The following is a 20,093-nucleotide window of genomic DNA, read 5'->3' as shown; positions in this document are numbered from 1 at the left end:
TAATTAAATTGTCTTTATCAAATCAAGTCGATGCTGCTGTTACGGGCATGTATTATCAAATCTAAGAGTCGGTGATAAAACCAGGCTTTTTATTAAACAAAAAGGGAGTAGCAGATGGGAAGTAAAAACACTTCAAAGAAAATAAAACAATGACAAACGTGTCAACACGAAAACCACAGAAGTAACCACAAATCCACAAAGTGGTTAGAAGGAGCGCTACAGGGAACAGATGCTGAAAAACAAACAAAGGAAGGACAACACTACAAAAAAAAAAGCTGTTGCGTTAATAAAAGTTTGAAAACAATCGCACCTGATGTGCTAAATAGAGGAATGAATTCCACCTTGACAAACCATGTGAAGTTTACATCGATCTCTTCATGTTAAAAAAGTGGAGCATGTGAACGGCAGATCGGAATAGATAAACATTGATCATCAGTCGAAGTCATTTCAATCAGAAAGTAAAAAAAGTCTCACCTTAGGGACGGTGAATAATTTAGATATGATTTAAAATTATCTGACAGATTAAATGAACCTACTTTTTTTTTTTTTTAACATTTTCTCATCAACTAAAAATGTGAATTTGAGAAAATTGCGGAGATAGATAAAGTAATTCTACTCCTTGAGGATTATTATCAACAACAACTTTATGATGAAATTCAATTGATAAGAATGTTTATCAAAATTGAATATTGCTTTTCATCTTTGTACTCTCCTCCTATCTTCATTTTTGGGACATTCACGCTTCCAAAGCTTGAAATAGTATTAAGAATATTTGCTTTATTCATCATCAGCTCGTCTAAGAAAATAAACACATTATTATGTTTGCAAGCTAAAATGGAAAGTCACAAAGGCTGTTAATACAGGAAATGTTAACTTCAAGTTTAAATTTATATTGAAACTGAAAATGTTTCTAAACAATAAAATACAGTTTGCTGTTACGCACTGTGTGGATTGAAGAAATACAATCTGTTGAAAATATATTTAAAAAAAAAAGACAACCTATTGGTCGTGTGTTATAAATCGTGATGTTTTCAGTAAAAATAATTTACCCAAATACATGATTATTCTATAAAATTTTAAGAGGGACACTCGACTCTACATTCAACCTTGTTATATTGTCGTATTTTTATTGTTTAATAAAAGCCTTGCATTAGGTCCCTGGGATTAACCTCCAAAAAAAGTACTCCTCAAATTAAGTCATTGATTAGCACGATTGCTCCTCAAAAGTACAAAAAGTATTTCAACACTGGGGGAAAAACAAGATAGACCAGGTGGGATCATCGGTTCATGACCGATTCGGCCGCTCCTCTAGCTTTATGTTGCCATTCGACCAAATGGAGGAGTAGACCACTTTTCACTTAAAGTCAGTTTGGATAGAGACCTTGAACCGAATAAGTGATATAGAAAATCAAAGGTTAATGGGTAAAAGCCGATGACTAACATGGAAGGGTTTTAGCCATAAAGTTGATTGAGTTCTGTCAAACTGCGTTCACACTTGTAGAACTCCAACATAAAGTACATCCTATTTTGAATTTTTTACTCCATCTTGGAGCCTCTCCATGTCACCCCCGCACTACGTTGGCTTCAAACTGACAATCAGAACATATTGTCTCTCAGCATGACAGAGTTTAGGGCTGACGAAGGGGTTGGAGGGCAGTGGAGGGAGTGATATTATGGGCTTCTGTTGCCAGATTGGCAGCAAATCATCTTTATGAGCGTTGAACGAGGGAGAGAGATGGAGGCTCATGATTTCTTCCTGACGTCTACAGGGGAAATGACTAAAGCCCGTCCAGACTCCTCCAACAACTAGTGATTCACAGATTGCTTCCGTGACCGTCCCGCAGTGCGGTGCAGTCACGATGAGGAAAACATAAACTCCCTGGGCCTTTTTACTATGCACCATTCGGGTGTTTTATTGTCCCCCCTTCCTGATTCTGTTGCTCTATTAAAATATGGTATGCATGTAAAATCCTGCAATTGCATTTTTTGCACAACATACTAAGAATATGAAAAACTGGAAAGCTCATAAATGTTGTATGGAGCTTCATATCAGCAACATTTGTTCATGGATGTTGGTGCAGGATATAATCAAATAATAATTACCGGAATTAATAGAGGATTTTGAAAAAAAAATAAAAGAACTCCAACACTGAATACAAAGCGCTGTACGTTGAGTAAAAATCAGACATACAAAAACAAAGGTCGTTCTAATTATAAATTAATACCATCAGAACGGTAAACCCCACAGGATACCCGTGACCCTAATAAGAAATTGGAAGGAATTCCGAGACGAGGCCCTGCGGCTGCATCAGCGAAGAAATCCCACAGTGAAATTCGCACACCCAAGTTCATGTAATGTTTGCAGATTATCCAAACAAAGTTCTCGTTATTGAGTATTTAAAACAACAAATAGTTCGCACAACAGCTATGGTCGAGTAAAGACTTCAGCGCTGGGATCGGGAAGTCACCCCACCCCTCGTGAGATAACTTGTGTGTGAAATCAGTCAGATCCTCCTTTTCCATGTCCTCATTGAGTCTATGAAAACTGTGAAAAAAATAGATCTATACAATATAGAAAATCACAATATTAAAAAAAATAATAATAAAAAAAGAATTTGGGCACTCCGCGGACAGAATGAATGGATGCGTAAACATTCCTTGGGGTTATAATTGATGCTGAACTATACTGGTCACACATCACGTTTAAAACAAACATACCAAAATTCTAAGCGATACTAAAAAACAAACACGGATGTCATCAACAAGAAATCATCACGATATTGTTCACTGTTCTAGTCATGCATGACTTCAAAAGCTTCAAAACATTCCTTGTTTTTGATTGAACAGAATAATTCATTAATCATAAAATATAGACCAAACTGGTCCACTATTTATCAATTTAAATACCCCTAAATTGTATGAATAAGTTTATTTAAAAATGGCATGTGTACAATGGACACTTTTTGAAATCAGAGACAGTTGTTATGATCTGAAGGGAACAGGTGTTTAAAAAAAAAAAAAAAAACAAGACGAGAAAGCAGAAATGTCTCCGTTCGAGTTCATTTGTGGAATAATTATAAAAAAGGTGAATTGAAATTGCGTGGCTCATTTGTTTTGTTTTCTCTGAATAAATTTGGGATAAACAAGAGAAACTGGAAATGAAAAATAACATTTGTATGCAGTTGAGTGAGTGTGTAATGAACTTTTGTGATTTGCTTTTGTTTTGTATAGATTTCATTAATTAAGCCTTGGGGCCTTAAACGTTGTCTTGCTGAAATTCTGTTTTGAGTTTCTTTTTTAATACAAGCATAAATACTTTCTTTCGAAACTAGTTACACTTGATATCAGTCATGGCAGCAACTTCAGCCCTCCTATGTGGAGTTTGCATGTTTGCCCCATGCTTGAGTCGGTATCTTCGGGTACTCCGTCTTACTCTTACTTAAAAAAAATATATATATATATATGCATGTCAGATTCTCTGAAGAATCCAAATTGCGAATTGAAATGAATGCGAATATAAATTTTTTTTGTTTTGTTTTTTTCACAATGTGTGCCCCATGATTGACATCTACAACAAGTGCTAAAAAATTTTAAATAAATCATTATTTTATCATCGCTTATACTCATATGGGCCAGTTGGAGTCCCTTTGACACTATATTTATATAACCGCCAACCACTTGTATAATACCTGGCATTCTAGAATAACCTGAATAGTATTTTAATACTGTTTGGATTGAAAGTGATTCCCACCAGATTAACCACAGGAACTAAAGAATAATCCACTCTCCAGTAAACCTTCCATTCAAAGTGCCGACCTTCCACAGATGGCATTGTCCCTGCTTGGATGAAAAAAAAACATATTTAAATAACTCTAAATTTAGCCACCATATAAAATCATTTTAATGATTTATCTCTAATCACAATCAGTTTTTTCTCCCATATTTCTTTTGAACTCCCTTTCCTGCAAAACTAGAAGACGGCCCCAGTCACTGATTGCTAGATGAGCTTCTGCATTCGTAAATCAGCAGCTAATTGTCAGTCCAAATTAAATAAAAGTGCAGCAATGTGACGTGGCCTCTGAACACTCCCTGCACGATTGATTCGGAGAGTAACATAGGCTAGAATTTCACTGAACAAATGGAGAAAGAATACATTTTAACAAAATCATTTTTTCCCTTATATTTGATGCTCTGCGTGCATAAAATACAAGCATGCTGATATTCTCAAACACAAACACAGATGCTTTCTCCCTCCCAGGTAGTATAAACGTGAGAGCTGGAGGCTTATGATTCATGCTGCTCTGAGCAGGTCTCGCCTCGGCTGAGGCTTGACTGACTCATGCTGCTTTCACTGATGTGACCTGGAGTGCAGTCCATGGATCAAAAGGGAGGATAAAAAAGCAAAATTGATGAAATGAAAGTCAATGAATGAGTAAAGTCTAGAGAATGTGGCTTACGCCTCATCTTGAGAATAAACTGGATATCATTATACCCGTGTCTTTTGAACGTCACGTTTTGCGCTGATTGGACAAAATAAATAACTCACACACAATGCAGACGCACACTACACAATAAAGACAAAATATATAAAATTCCATGCAAGTTTTAAATGCAGGTCAGTGTTTTTGATAATATTGAGGCCAGCAAGGAAAGCGTTGAAAGCCTCCGGGCATTGGCAACTGCAAAACTGTCTCTTGGTATTTGCCCAATTTGCTTGGGCTAATTAAAATATTTCTCTTACCATTTATACTGAGTTTGACCTTAAACGCTATATTCTACATTATATCTAATCATCTCGAAAGCTTTTAATTTAACATCGCTCTTTCACACTGTCCCTTTTAAATAACCTCATCATTGGAAGCTGCAGTATGTGAATTCATCGGTCTCGCTGCGCATTCCCAAAACTGTAAGAAAAAAAAAAGAAAAAAACACGAGAGGAGTTCTGCTTGTGGGTGTCAGCGTCAACACAGGTACAATATCCCATAAAACCAGCTATGCAATGACAGAGAGAACCATTCATCTGTGCCGGAGTTAAATTTATTGGATCAATAATAGATGAACATTAAGTCAAGCAGAAAGGTTATTGAATGCGAACTGAATGTGATTGCACGCAGTGTGTGAACACATTCGACTTTGTGATTAAATTATGTTTCCATGTTATGTATAAACCGAACAGTCTTTGAATTCATCATACAAAGAAATTGATGTCTAGAATAGTGGTAGGGAAGGAGAATGTCACCAGAATGAACCAATTATTTGATGAAGCAATTCTAATGTGTGGAATTGATTGATGGATGCTTTGGCAGTGGCGGCTGGCTAACGGAGGGTTGCAGGAGGGGGGAGAAGCCCCACTACTTACCAATAATTCATGAAAAAAAAAAATAAAAAAAAAAAACTACAAAAACAAAAATATTTTTAAATGTGTTTTTTTTCCAGGAGCTGGATACTTTTTATATAGAGTAGCTAATGTTGAAAAAAGTTTTTTTGTGCAAGAATCTTTTCCTTTAGTTACTCTTCGGTGCGAGAGATAGTCACAACCCCGCATACAAAGCTTAACGGGTTATGTGCACACATTGTTTCTGCGTTGGGGGTTTGAAGGCATTGGAACATCTATGTCACGGTTTTGTTTGTGGTGTAGGAGGAGGACCCAAATTCAGGAGTAACAACGAAAGCAAGAAAGAAGAAACGAGAAAACAAAGCAGACAAGGCACTGGGAATAAACTATAATATCAAAAGTACAAAACAACAGGGACCAACAAAACATAAGGACTTGGCTTAACTTGACAGTTAGGAAGACAACTGACATGGACACAGACATGGTCATGTGACCGGGACCATGAACTGACAGGAAGTGAACGCAAACAGGGAACTAAATACAACCAAATTAACGAGACAACAAGGAGCACCTGGACAAGACACAATGGGTTGGAAGGAGCTGATTGGTTAACACAAGGGCTTGGATAAAGGAACACAGGTGGACATAATTAGCATGACGAGACACACCAAACACAAGGAAAAAAAACATGAAACCAAATAGTGAACCAAAAACAACAAACACAGATCGCGACGATCTTGTTGGCACTGTTGCCTGGAATTCCCGAACGTTACTGCGAATGACATATAAAGTAGTATGCAGTTATAAGTGTTTGTCGTGTCGTTGTACTTTTCAATTTTTAAAGTAAGTTTGCATTGGTTGCTATCTTACTATAATAGAGCGAAGCAGACTCACACGCACACACACCTTAATTTTGTCACAGTTTTCAGTTTGGTTTGCATGGCAGCTTTTAGAATTAATTACTATTTTTGTTATTGCACTGTTTCAATGATCACTATTATTTTGTTCTTCTATCTACGCCTGCAGCATATATTGGTAGTCATCGCTATGTGTTCAATCAAACAGCTGCAATTTCACACTGATTGAGTGATTAAATTGATGGAAAATAATCACGTCATCAAACCTTTTATGTTGTTTGGTGCTTTCCTGTATGTTTTTTCTTAAGTAAAATATATGCATCCGTCCATTATTTGTTCCTCTTCTCCTCACAAGGATCGCGAGGGTACTGGAGCCTATCCCTGCTGTCTTCGGGCAGTAGGCGGGGTACACCCTGAACTGGTTGCCAGCCAATCGCAGGGCACACAATATTATATGATATTTATATTGTGTAAGAGGTGACATTTGGAGAGCTGTTAACAATGAATGAGAGAAATGAATAGATAGAAAATATACTAACAGGGTACTTCAGTCTCAGGCATGTGGAGATGGATTCCAATTGCACACCATACATCTACAAACAGAGGCAAAGGATTAACGGGTGGAACATATCTTTGTTCGAGCGATAGGGGAAAACAACTCATTTTTATGTCCTGCCTATTGGGGAAAAAAAATAATCCATAGATGAAAATATGTAAGTCCAATGCATTTTCCCAGTGACTTCCATATTACAATTTCACAAAACTCAATTGAAATTTTCAAAAGAAAGTTTTGGCACCTTATCATTGAAATAAATTGTCATTTTAGCCACCACTGGAGGTACTGCATGATTTGAAATTGGATAGTCTGCGCCTTCCACCCCTGCTGATGGATCCATGCGGGCCAAGATTCATAATGTAACACTGTGCTGAAACTACTATAATACAAGGTAGACGCCATAAAATTGCCAACCCCTCTACAGTACAATGAGGGCCAAAATATTCAAAATGAGCCAAACTGCAAACGTCAACCGAAAATACTGTTTATGCATTCTTTAATTGATACTTCTCAGACAATCATGGTCAAAATTCAGAATTATGATTTTGTAAATGAAGATTTTCTGATGAACAGTTCCTCCTGTTTGATTGTGAAGTAGCATTTGATGAATTTTTGAATGTTTCTGTTGTCTTGTTGTCTTTGTGAGAGACAAAATCCTCTTGCTGTTTAAAACCAGTGCCATGTTGGGCTTTGCAAAACTTCAATCCAGCTACAATCTGTAAAGAAAATGTGGCCTATGACGAAAATGAAGCAAAAGCCTCGGAGATTTACAGCGGTGTGACACCACAGCAAGGTTACATACCCAATATATTATTTGGGATGGACTGAGCCTGATGCAAGAAAAAAACAGGTCTGAAAACATTGGAACAAAAACTCAGGCAGGGAAGAAAAAAAAAAATAAAAAATATATATATATATATATATATATTATGAAATGTACGGTGTATTCCACACAAGAGAATTTGGCAGTTGTGTAATCCCCTAACCCTTTAATATCCTCCAATGACCAACACTGAAACTTCATTTCCAGCAAATGTATTTTGATTTGATTTGACATTTTATTTTAAGTACTGTAAGGTCCATGATGGTCACAACCATCTGTAGTGGCAATTAAAAGAGCTTTTTGGATGCGTTGGAACATCTGTTAAATTTGTGTGCTGGCCTGTCCAATCCGCTCCTTGAAAACCACTTGGGAGTTGCTGTCGTGCAGTTCCAGGTGTACAGGTCAGGATCCGTATGTGGCTGATTGCTAATTAGCAAGTGTCCCTTTGCCCACTTCCAGATGAGGGAAAATAAGTTCAAAAAGCTTTTGAAAGTTGAAAAAAAAAATGGTGGTATCAGATAGGCTTTCATTTGACAGATCTAACCGTCCTTTTGATTGTATGTTTTGCAAAAGTATTTGACACAACAACTTGATTTTGTGACAGAGTGTCTTTTGTGGTGCCATTTCTCCAAAGCTGTGGAAGTTCATCAGAAATGAACGATGAACTGTAACGCTTTTCAATTACTGACAGCACAATCGCAACAATCTGGACTTTGGGCTGTGGCCAGAATAGTGACTGGCATATTAATAATAATTAGCGTCCTATCAAATGGTGAGTTATCTGATGGGATATTAATTGTGAACATTTTCAATTCCATACGTTGACAGAGAGTATATTTTGTCTGACCTTGTTATCCTTGGACAATTAAGTATTTTATGTCGTGGTCTCGTCTTGTCTTTCAATGCCATCGGTAAGAGCCACTGATCGCTTAATTTGAATTTATTTATTTCCCTGTTATAAAGCCTCCTGGCTGCAGTGATCTCATGCAATGAGCTAGCAACATGCAACGTACAGCTTCTGTGGACCTGACGAATTATTTGTAATTATATTTTGGTTAAGGACTTTTGATCGGCTTCCTGGCCTAATTCCAAAAGTCAGTATATCTGCGTAAATTAGGTTTCACAGTTTTCTGATCTTTAGCATTTTTCACACCTTAGAATTCACAGAGAGTAGAGTTTAGTTATTGTTTTTGAAAACTGTGTATTATTTTTATTTTTTTTACTTACTGCCCATCCATTGGTTCTACCTGTAAATCTTGTGAGCGGTAAATTCCCACCATGTCATACAGTTGAGAACCTCTTTTGGAGATCAGAATATAATAACAGAGATGGACTAGTTCATGGCTATAACAGAAAAAAGTAGGTCATTGGAGGGGAGGGCATCTGGGTGAAGCAAAATACAATTTTGTGAAGGATCGCTGCATCTGCTCCAGACAGCGAATGTGATTAAAATATATAATAAATAAATACAAGCAAATGGAAAACAGGCTTCTTCCAGCTTCACCAAGAGAGCAAAAAAAAAAACAAAACAAAAAAACGCAGATGGAACAAGTCGCCCACACTTTGAGAGAGTCGGTCTGTACCTCCGTGCAGCTGTTGGTACTTTTGACAACCTCCACTGTGTTCATGACCAGAGTCCACAAAAAGCCCCCAGGTCCCCAAACTTCTGCAGTCTGTGCCGTCAAGAGAGCAGGCTTGACAACGCCGTCGAAGCGTTGTGTGTGGAGTTCTTCTGTCATTAAATAAAGATTGCTGTATTGTTGGTGTGGAAAAGAACACTGAATGTTTTGACCCTATTATTCATGCAAGCTTGTTTAACACGTTCTCAGTGTGTCATTTGTGAATTATGCATTAGTTGATGCATTTATGCATAGAAGTTGCGAACCATGCAGCTGAGATATTAAACACTTACATTTCGAAGAGAGGTCAGCGTGTGGCAGTTGCATTAGCAGAGTCGCATTCAAGCCAAAATTTTGGTGAGTGGCTGCGATTTGGTTGACGTGCCAAATTGATTTTCGCTTGCCCGCAGCCCTGTTACATTTTTATTGTAGCCAACTCTCTTTAGCTCCAGAGATGTTCCACCAATGCAAAGTCATTTGAGAAGCAGCCAAACCCACTGCGGCTCCCCTCCCAAATGTTGGCAGTCAGCTTGACACATTTCCTGCTTCCCATTTTCCCACATCGTAGTTATTTCCCTGACTCAAAGTGTCAATAAGAAGACTGGACCACAGCCATTTCCATTTGCCCCAAGCTTCTGTCTTCATTCTCCCTGCCTCGCCCCCCATTTTCAATGTTTCTATCACACTCTCTTTAGCTTTTCTGACTGCCCATTGTTTTTTTCCCCTTTTTTGTTGATCAGACAATTGTACACAAAATATACCTGTGCATCTCTGTCTTGGGAAAACGATGACATTTGCTTGGCCCAAAGTGCCGAAAATATCTGAATCCACTTGAGACATGAGCAAATATCAGGGAGCCATTCTCGAACGCTTATGACCAAGTTGTCTGCATTAAGAAGCATTTATATAATATTATTGGTGCTGAATGTGCATGGTCTTTATTATTGATATGAATCTTTTTGCACTCAGTGCATAAACAAACTGAAAATTCATTTCCAACTCGTGTGGAGTTGATTTTGAATTGATCCAGCCTCACTTCATAATCTACAAATATGGCAACACTATTGGGTCAGAGTGTCCATTATCCCAACTCGAAAATGTTCTACATTAATTTCAAAGAATGGTAATTGTCACGTAAATATAAGCTACTGCTTTTATGGACATTCTTGGCACTGATGTTTATCTTCACAGTGCCTTTTTATCCATTTAAAATACACTTTCTTTCCATTAACGCCCTCCCCCCGTGTCATTCATTGCCCCCAGTCTCCTTTTATAGAGCTATATATTGTGTCTCTTTATGTGCAGTATTGCCCAATGAGAATCTCAAAGAGTGGTCCGGATGAACAAAAGCATTGTGCACGCACAAGATGGCAACTAAACTGTTTTCGTAGGCATATGATTACATTTGTAATCTTTATATCACTTTGGATGCATTCCAGATGCTTGATGTGACATCATCATCATTAATACGTTAAGAGGCGCAAATGACCTACACTGCATCATTTACCTAATCTAATCAGATCGACCTATCAGAAAAAAAGCCCGACGACCAAAACAAGTCGAATTACAACAACTAAACTCACTCTCAGCTGGAGGTTGAGAATGCAAGCATGAGGCTTTTATAATACAAGGTGGTACGGAAAGTAGGTTTCCAACGGCTTTAGTGACACGGGTTCCCTGGTCGGAGTGGGCCAGCACGTTCATATTTTATCTGATTAAATGTTAAATCCTAAAACAAAGCGCGAGGTAGTGCAAATATAATTTTAATAAAATATGTGCCGCAACCCCAAGTTCTACGTGACTGTGCCTGAGCCCTCATTATTTTGTGTGTGTGTGAGCGTGTATAGGTGTGTGTTGCCATGTCGTAACGGGCAGAGAAAATATACACTTTACTTGCTGTCCGTGAAGGACACCGCAGACTATTTCGCATGCAGAAACGTTCAAATTATTGAGCCTTGGTGCTCTTTATTTATTTATTTGACCCTGTGAGTGCACTTGTGACAGCGCGTAATATGTCTGACCAGCCAACTGGCCGAGCCCGCTACACACTCTCGCAAACACAAACAGGTACACGACGCAAACAATGGTCTCCACTCTAAATCTGACTCTCACACACTGGTGCACACAATACGACGGGCCATGACAGAGAGCTATGGACTGCATCTACTTGTCCTGGCAGACCACATTTCTCTCGGCATGGAACCTAATGTAGTGGAAGAAATGAATGTTTGTTGCTTTATGCGTGTTTATATCAAAGTGATAAGATTCTTACTGTCCTTGTAGAAGACGGACAAAAATGTACTGCGGCTTCCTTTTATGGGGACTTGGAAACAATTTTTTGCTCACACTTCACAGCAATAAAGAATCTTTTTGTTGATCTTCGCCCAGTGTTTTTTTTTCTGACTTATTGCCACTCCGGATGGTATTGTGACTCCCAACTTGGGGTGCCGAGAGAGCTCCGGAAATGAACCAACTACACGTTATTTGTCAGAAAATCACTCTATTTAATTTCACACTGGGTACATAATTTTTTCAATCATTTGTTTGGTGGTGCGCCATGTTGATTGGTCGAAAGTAACGTGTCCTTGGCTCAATAATGATAGGGAAATATGGCTCTAATTAGATGGATGCATTCAAAGTCATGTTGGCATGACGGGAGGGTATGTTAGGAAAAGCATTAAAACGTGTTTCGTTTCAAATATTCTGTTTTGGTTTTCACTTGGATGGATTATTCCCAAAAACGACAATGAAGAGATTTTTCCCCTCAAATTGCCCCCATTCCTCTATTTACAAACAATAAACGCAATATCTTCCAATTGAAAAAAAATAGTAACTGGAATTATCAAAGGTCCTCAATGTTATTGTTCATTATCTGAGCAGATTTGAAATAAACTGCTGGCCAAAACAGCAGCACTAAATTTCAAACTCCAATGCGATGTAATGAATCTCATAAATGGGCTCCCCTGCACATTCTTAAAGATGATCCTATAGTGTGGTGTTAAAAAACAGAAAATAGTTTGGAAGTGCATGCTGAATAAAATGTTTTTCTTTCTTCAACAAATTAACATGCTAAATTATGCACTTCAGCAGTCATAAAACACAAAGTACTTTGGAGAGTTTGTAACTGCTTTTAAAATGCAATTTGTTCCACATTATCCTCCTTACTTCTTGAAAGCTTGTTTATCAGACATAGTGCACACTGGGACAGATACTTGACTAAATTGTGGAGGCTTTGTAAAATTACAATGTTATTAAGAAAGATTCAAACACAGTAGACCCTTGACTCTTAATATGCAGTCTGTTCTCGTGGGAATCCAGAGCAATTTCTGTATAAAATGTACTGCACCTTAACTAGTACAAAAGTGTTATTTTAACAAGTGGGCGTTGTTAAAAGTTAGTGGGTCATTGTGTATTTGGAACAAAAACATTTGAAAAAGTCTTTTTTATTCTGGTTAAAATGAATTTTTTCCTAATTCCTCCAGTAGCTATCATCCGCATGACCTATTTTTTCCTCCTATAATTGCTTCCCTGGGTCATCATATCGTTTCTCTCTTCACAGCAAAATGTGATGAGGCTCTGGCCTCCCCTTTGCCGCACACCGCCTTCTCCAGCTCATCTGTCTTCTCAAATGGATATGCACCTGGATATGCCAAGCTCAACAGGCGAGGAGGTAAGGCTGGCACACACACACACACACACACACACGCACACACACACCCACCGAAACTTGCAGTACAAAAAAGTACACCGTTCATGGATTTTTTTTTCCAAACAACTCCTCAAATCTTCCATTTGCTTTAAAACATCTTTTCTTTGTCAAATGCATTCCCTGTAGAGATTGTGACTGAAGATCAATTCAAAGAAAAAAAAAGAGGAAAAGAGCAGAACACCCTGGCCAACATTAATGATGATTGAATCAATATTTTTTTCATTACGTTTGGCATTTAAATGAAAATGAAATGAACCACTGAATGAGCGCATTGGTTTACAAAAAGTGTACTCTTTCTTTAATTTAGTATGCATCAGTTAGGGCAAGAGACGTATATGTGATAAATGTCCACTTAAACGTCCAAGATATTTAAGATACAGTGCAATTAATTTTGTGTGTGGAGTAAAAGTAACTCATTTATACATCGTTATATTTTTTCCTTTGGAGAAATAATTCTATGCAGGAAATAGAATAATAATCTAAAAGTATCCTGGAATTTATTGGATTTTCTGAACAGTCACCAATGCAAATTTGGATCGCTATCTGAATGATGTTTTTAACACAAAGGCAATTATATTGTCTTCAAAGACAGCAGGTGTGGTTGAGCGTAAAAAAAAAAAAAAAAATTTGGGGAACTGGCAGGGCAGCTCTTGGCCTTTGGCACCTGACAATTTGGTGGTGGAAAGTAGACTAAAATTTTGTGCTGGTTGTAACCAGGTCTAAGTTTTATATGTGTGATGGATGTCATCATATTTCATTCATAAATATGACAACAGCGTGCATAGAACCCTTTGAATCAAATCAGTTTCTCCTTCTGCCATATCAGAGGAGGATTTTAAAGAGTCACTTCCATTGGCTAAAAAGTCCTAATCTAAAAGCAGCAAATCAAGTCAGCTGTGTTCACGCCCACAATAGCGCAAACCACCCGTTTCTGTGTTCAGTTGTGTGGGTTTGTGAAAGTAACACAACTTGTGCAGTTTGCCAATGCGCTGATTTATCACGTCGTGCACAAATCTTGCATTGGGCTTGAACATAGAGCCCGAAATATGAACTCTGACAGGCAAGTGTAAGACTGAAGCATTACTTCCCCTTGAGTAGTTCAGAAAAAAAGCTAGAAAGCTTCCATTGTTCACTCAGACTTTCATTTATACTCAAACTGATTCCAACTCAAACACAAATAGATTTAGCACGGCATTCAAAATGAGAAAATGCACCCCAAAGATATCTCAAAGATTACAACCATATTTCGACAAACATGCTGTGAGGAGTCGCGGCCTTTGCAAGCAGATACCGCTAACTTGCCAAGGGAGTCACAAAATCAATGGGATGCGCGGGTCTTATTAGGATGGGCTGGAGAAGTCTGACAGCTATTATGTCGCGCCATACGTTTACGTCTTCGAGGGAATGTGTGCATCCGTGTTTAGCCATTTTCGTGGAGGTGGGAGGTTGTGACAGTGAGCGTGAGATAAGGCTTTTTTTTTTAACTATGCTTATGTGTAAAAGTAAAAACATCAACGGGGATAGGTTATTGATTTGTATGAATGAAATTGAATGGAACCAAAAGACGTGGCCTTTTATGATGGATAGGAAACAGTGTGGAAACATCTCCAAATTGCAAGTCTCTCAGAGGCAGTGGAATGAAATCAACACTCTAACTACCCATTTAAACGAACTGCTCCTAACCATAAATGACCACAAAACAATTCAGAACTCTGAATTAATTTACAAAATGGCACATTTGCTACTTCATCCTACCTTTCTGCTAGACTCACCCCGACTGAGTTGCCTATCATATGCCAGAAGCGTTTTCAAACACAGATAGATGAGAGATTCACATGGGGAGTCACGTGATCTGCCCCCTCTCAACGCAAGTGTGCTGCCAATCGAAGACAGATGCCTTGTGGATACAAGTTAAAATAGAAGAGGGCTGGAGACCAGGGAAGTGAATGAGAGGTGAGGGAATGAGGGAGTGGGGAAGATTGGAGAGGGGACACAGAGGAAATGAAGATCAGGAAGGATGAGAGGGACATGTGCTTTCCTTGAGCCAATGACTGAAATAGGGAAAGATTGATGGGTAGCTTGTTGTAGATGATCACAACTATAAAAAATAACTTTACAATACAATCATATCATAATACACCAACAACACAAATGCTAACTTCAAAATAAAAGCTTAGCAAATAATACATTGACACCAATGCAATACTTCTAGCATGCTTTTGTTTTGAAGGTGGCCTTGACTTGCCTTTTTAACGCTTCCGCTAACCTTATCATAATTTTTATTGCCGTTACATAGTTGCTGAGAATATCAACACAGCGGCATCTCAGAATCATTTTTAATCGCAACTTTCGGGCACAATTTAAATGTGCCATCATCTCATTATTTGACACAACTCCCTGCTGTTGTGTATTTATTATTTTATTATTATTATTATTTATTTATTCCTATACCGTATATATTTTCTATTGAACAAAGAGGGCAAGCATGACATTGTCGTGGCTAATCCTTTTTATTCCATTTCCTTTTTCTTTTCTCATCTTCATACTTTACTTGTTCAGCTGTGTCGCTTTCCATCACATCCATTCCTTTTCTGTTCTCCATCTCATCTTCATCCACCCACTTTCCATTTTCTAAAGTTCCATTCTCAATCCCACTCACTGTTTTCTCCCTGAAAGTCAAAATGTACTTTTATCCCCCTGTTCCCTCACCCCCAAAACGTTTAATTTATTGAAACGAGTGACATCATTGCGGTCCAACTGTGCTGTCACCTCTTGACAATTATGTCCATCCGTCTTCTGGAAAGCCCTTTTTTTTTTTTTTTGTCTTGCGTGTCATCTAGTAAAGTTGTTTGATGTCCTGAGCCATTGCACTCATCCGTCGATAATGGCGGGCCGCTTCTAATTAAATTACTGCGACTCCATGTGCTCCATGGCAGAAAGATGAAGCACTGGCAGAGGGCTAACCAGCTGTTGACTCTCTGCTGCATTTCTCAGAAGCCTCACAACACAATTCATTTCCATGATGACTCTGTGTTAATGTTGTTTTGTAAAGAACTTTGGAAAGCACGCATTTCTTCCCCTCAGATACAAAATAGACGAAACCTGCTTGCAGAAAAAACACACATTTTACATACTCACCCACTCACTTTTTTGCACTGACAGTGAAGGTCTCTTCCCTGGTGGCATGACAGAAATTTAAATTACTTGCCTGGACATATTTTATGTCTTAAATCATCTCACAAACAGCAATGGAACTTTAAGACTCATTCAATAATATATTTGGAGGAGCTCATTAATACATGCCTTATGATGTAGTACCCAGCCAAGACTGACTGTATTGTGATTTCTTTTTCGCTTTTTTTTTTTTTTTTTAATCATATACGACAATTAAAGTGTAGCAGTAGTCAGACATGCAGGCAACCAACCGAATCATGCTTGATTGTTATCATTGGATATTTTGTTTTGGTTATTATTATTTTTTTATTTACTGCTGTCTGCTGACAGGTCAATATTGCAAATGAGAATCTGCTCTCATTTGACTTACCTGGATAAATAAACTTTGAAATGAATACAAATACGCACACCATGTTTGGTAAATACTGACCAATTACATCGATAAATGAACTGCATCATGTGCTGTATGTGACTTTAAATTAAAAGAACCTAAATGCAATATAATGCAAGATGTTGCAGAAATTAGTTGGAAATGATTAGTGCCATTTTATTTGTTTCAGATTTTTTTTTGTCTAGAAACATCCGCATTTGTTACAGGAAGAACAATTATGAATACAGACGAGAAAATAACACGTTTCACATTTTGCCCCGTTAAACTGCATTTGAACAATAACAGTTCTTGCTAGCATATGTAGGGCACTCGCTTAGCGGCTAGCTGCTAGCAACTAGACGCTAACGCTGGCTAAAGACTGCCGTTCCCCCACATTGCACTTTTAGGAACAATGTCACAATAAATCTGTTTCAAGACTTTCAATGTCCATGTGATAAGGTAAGGTTTATTTTAAAGTTGGCCTTTTCTCCACGTTAGCAGCGGGTTAGCATCATACCGCACTTGGCTTGTTTTGTTCTCCCGATGATGCACACCAAATGAACGAGTAACCGAGGCAGACAGACTTCTTGGAGCATTTATTTTTTTTCGAGGTCCTAGAATTTCTCGAGGACTTGTTTCACCCTTCGTGTGGATTTTAATGAAAATGTTTTGCAGTGCCCTGTGACTAAGAGGTGTCTCACCAAATGTCAGCTGGGACCAATGTACAGCTTCTGCGATGTCGAAATGGAATGGCTAGATGGACATACTAAATACTCAACTTATAATTTAGTAAAATAGTTTTACAGTTATAAAGAATACATAATTTAACTAAACAATGTAGAAGCTCATTGAAGAAAAAAACTGAGAAAATAGTGCTCAAGGCCAGAAAGGGTTAAAACAACATTTAATTTTCCTGCTGTACATTCTACTAATTTCATTGTATCGATTTATATTTAATATAAATCCTAAATACGAGCAACTTTTAAGCCCAGCAATACTTAGCACTGACGGTATGATTTATATACTCTTGCATGAATCCAAGGCCAACTCAGATCAGAATTTTCAAAAACAAGGCACCAAAGGCATACATTGGGATGACACAAGACAAGAATGAAAAAGTAGTTTCTCATGTTAAAAAAACAAAAACAAACAATAAAGCAGAGCTGCATCCTTTCTTTCATGACAGCCTGTGAAATTGCAACACGTTTAACTTTTTCCAGGCATAACAATAATCCTGTTATGTTATTTCTCACTCTGACAAACTTGTGTAGGATTCGAGCTGACCACCAGCTGTCAAAGATCATTTTTCAGCTGGATGCATATCTGTCTTTCAAGTTAAATGCTGTGTGAAGAGTTTAAATGTGTTTCTATCCTCCCTGTCGGGGACAATGCAATAATTAGACCGCACCCCCAACATGTAGGAACCAAAACTGTTCACACTTAAACTATTTGATTCACACTTTTGCCTCATTCTTCTCTGCCGGAAGCATTTTCTGGTCTGTGATTTGTTGTCTTAGGTTAGCGCCGGTCATTTCTCTCTCACAAGAAACAACAGAGAAGGGAGTCAGCTTGACAGCCTAACAAGAGATGAACAAAGGCAAGAAAAGCCGGTGGTGAAACATGCTGAGGCAGTGGAACACTGTTTGATTCCAGTTGAAAGGAACCAAAGGGAGCTTTCATAGCCTTCCTTGAGGTCGTCTCTAATGACACAGCCTAGGGTTTCTTGAATGCTGTGAATTCAGACATAATGACTTGTGATACCCTCGCTCTATTGGCTTTAAGTTTTGGAAAAAGATGTCAATTTTAGGAATGATCCCATACAACTCCACTTTGATTTGCCAAAGTATTCCCATATATTTACCCAGTCTTCAGGCCTGAAAGAGAGGTCCAATTTGAGGAAAGTAAGGCAAGGATCTCTGAGTCTGCCTACAACAGGAAAATTGTACATTGACAAGCAAATGGTTTCATTTACTGGTCGATGCCTAGTTTGTCAATATGTAGCAGGCAAACCAAACCAAACTGGATTGAAGGTGTTTGTCTTGGCTGCTCCAGTTGATGTAGTCTTTGTAGTCTCCCAGAGCAAATCTCCCTTCCGATTTACAGCCGAGCCCATTCCGCACGTTAGCACCAATCACGTTGGATTCAGCCGATGGCAGTCATCGCCTGCCGATCACTCAAAACATGCAATATGATGTTTGGCCCACGAGAGGCGCAAGACTGTAGTACAGCCTCCACTGGGCGGAATCCAAAGACGTCTAAGTCGATAGAAGAATGCATGCACTAACATATTTGTCAGGGAACAACCCCATTCGAAGGTCGCTCCATGGAATATATGCCCCAGAGTGAATCACGATAAAGTCCTTTATCCGTATCATCTCGAGTACCACCTTGCTTTCTCTGGCATCAACACCATAATTTTTTGGACCTCTCCTTAGGGGATTCGTTTGCTGTATTTTGTTATTTACTTTATTGTTGTATTTGTGTTTTCAATTGAGAAACATTACTTTGAATTTCACTGGCTGGCTTCCACTTCCGGGCGTAGCCAGAGAATGATGGATGGATGGTTTGCATTTCCACGTTTTTATTGGATCCCTTCCTCCTGGCATTTAAGATCTCACCTTAAGTTTCTCTCCTTCATATTTCCCAACAGAACTCGTTTCTTTGACCTTCCCTGCTCCATCATTCTCGTACCCCATCGTCCTCTTCCTCCTCCTTTCGGCCCTGAACATCTGTGCATGTGACAGGCGCGACGATAGTGACAGCGGTCCCCTGACGCTCCTTCTATCCTGCGCTCTCTCTTCTTGCACTAGCACTCCGCTCACTTCGTAACCGCCAGCCCAGTACCCCCGCCCTCCTATGCCTGCCTCCTCCATCTCCCCTTTAGTCTGTCAACCTCTTGTCACTTCCAGCCATTCTCCCTATGGCGTTCACCTTTGACTGCACCTTTTGGCTCTTCTTCATCCAGACCTCTCTTTCTCCTACTCATGACAGTATTTGCCCATCTCATTCCTGCAATGTTTCATTTTTTTTTTTTGCCTTTTATGACTCCCACACATCCTTCAGTCTCTCTCCTCGACAGCTAACGATCAATATTATTAAGATATATTCATATCTTGACTTAGCGTACATATTCCTCTTGATTATTTTTGTTCATTTTGTGCGCACCTTACACCCCACACATGCCTGTCGATGATTATGTCCCGTCGAAGAATATTCCCAGGCCGAATCTTGATCCCAGTACGTCCCTGATGGGTGCTCTCTGTTCTGGCGCCTTCGATCTTGTCAAGGGACATTCAAAACCGATTGGGGTTTTTCCAGCTGTTCAGATTGAGTATCCTGTCCAAATGTGATATGAATCTATATCCAAAATGTGGTTTCACTATGTCTGGCAAAAAAAAAAAAAAAATCGGATTTCATGTACTGGCTGTTCAGACTACCAAAGTGGTTTCAATCTGGATGGACTAAAACGGGATTCTGTCTCACAGTCTAAACAGGGCCCCAATCATGAGCATGGTATTTAGATTCAATTGCTTTTATTGGATTTATTAAAAAGTGAATGCAAAAAGCCACGCTCAGTCAAAGTAAAGGTAAAGTCTGTAGATGTGCCACACACACACACACGCATTACTGGTGATGACATCCAGATCCAT

General features: G+C 38.7%; 1 protein-coding gene and 1 long non-coding RNA gene across 3 annotated transcripts in view; one reads left to right on the top strand and one right to left on the bottom strand.

The window, feature by feature from the left end:
* The window catches only part of cntnap2a (contactin associated protein 2a), a 249,149-nt gene that overhangs the window by 76,690 nt on the left and 152,366 nt on the right, over positions 1–20,093 (top strand). For both annotated transcript variants that reach the window (XM_088282986.1, XM_088282987.1), the window contains exon 2: positions 12,750–12,860. In XM_088282986.1, the coding sequence (XP_088139112.1) occupies positions 12,750–12,860 (111 nt within the window). The remainder of the gene's footprint in view (positions 1–12,749; positions 12,861–20,093) is intronic.
* The window catches only part of LOC148318170 (uncharacterized), a 44,794-nt gene that overhangs the window by 7,020 nt on the left and 17,681 nt on the right, over positions 1–20,093 (bottom strand). Inside the window, exon 2 of the long non-coding RNA XR_015839907.1 lies at positions 16,046–16,075. This is a non-coding gene — a long non-coding RNA (uncharacterized LOC148318170). The remainder of the gene's footprint in view (positions 1–16,045; positions 16,076–20,093) is intronic.

The sequence above is a fragment of the Idiotropiscis lumnitzeri genome, chromosome 19 (assembly GCF_059441095.1).
Source record: "Idiotropiscis lumnitzeri isolate Australia: NSW breed Sydney's pygmy pipehorse chromosome 19, RoL_Ilum_1.0, whole genome shotgun sequence".
Taxonomy (NCBI): domain Eukaryota; kingdom Metazoa; phylum Chordata; class Actinopteri; order Syngnathiformes; family Syngnathidae; genus Idiotropiscis; species Idiotropiscis lumnitzeri.
Note: the sequence above shows the minus strand (reverse complement) of the source record. Positions and strands in the feature narration are given on the sequence as shown.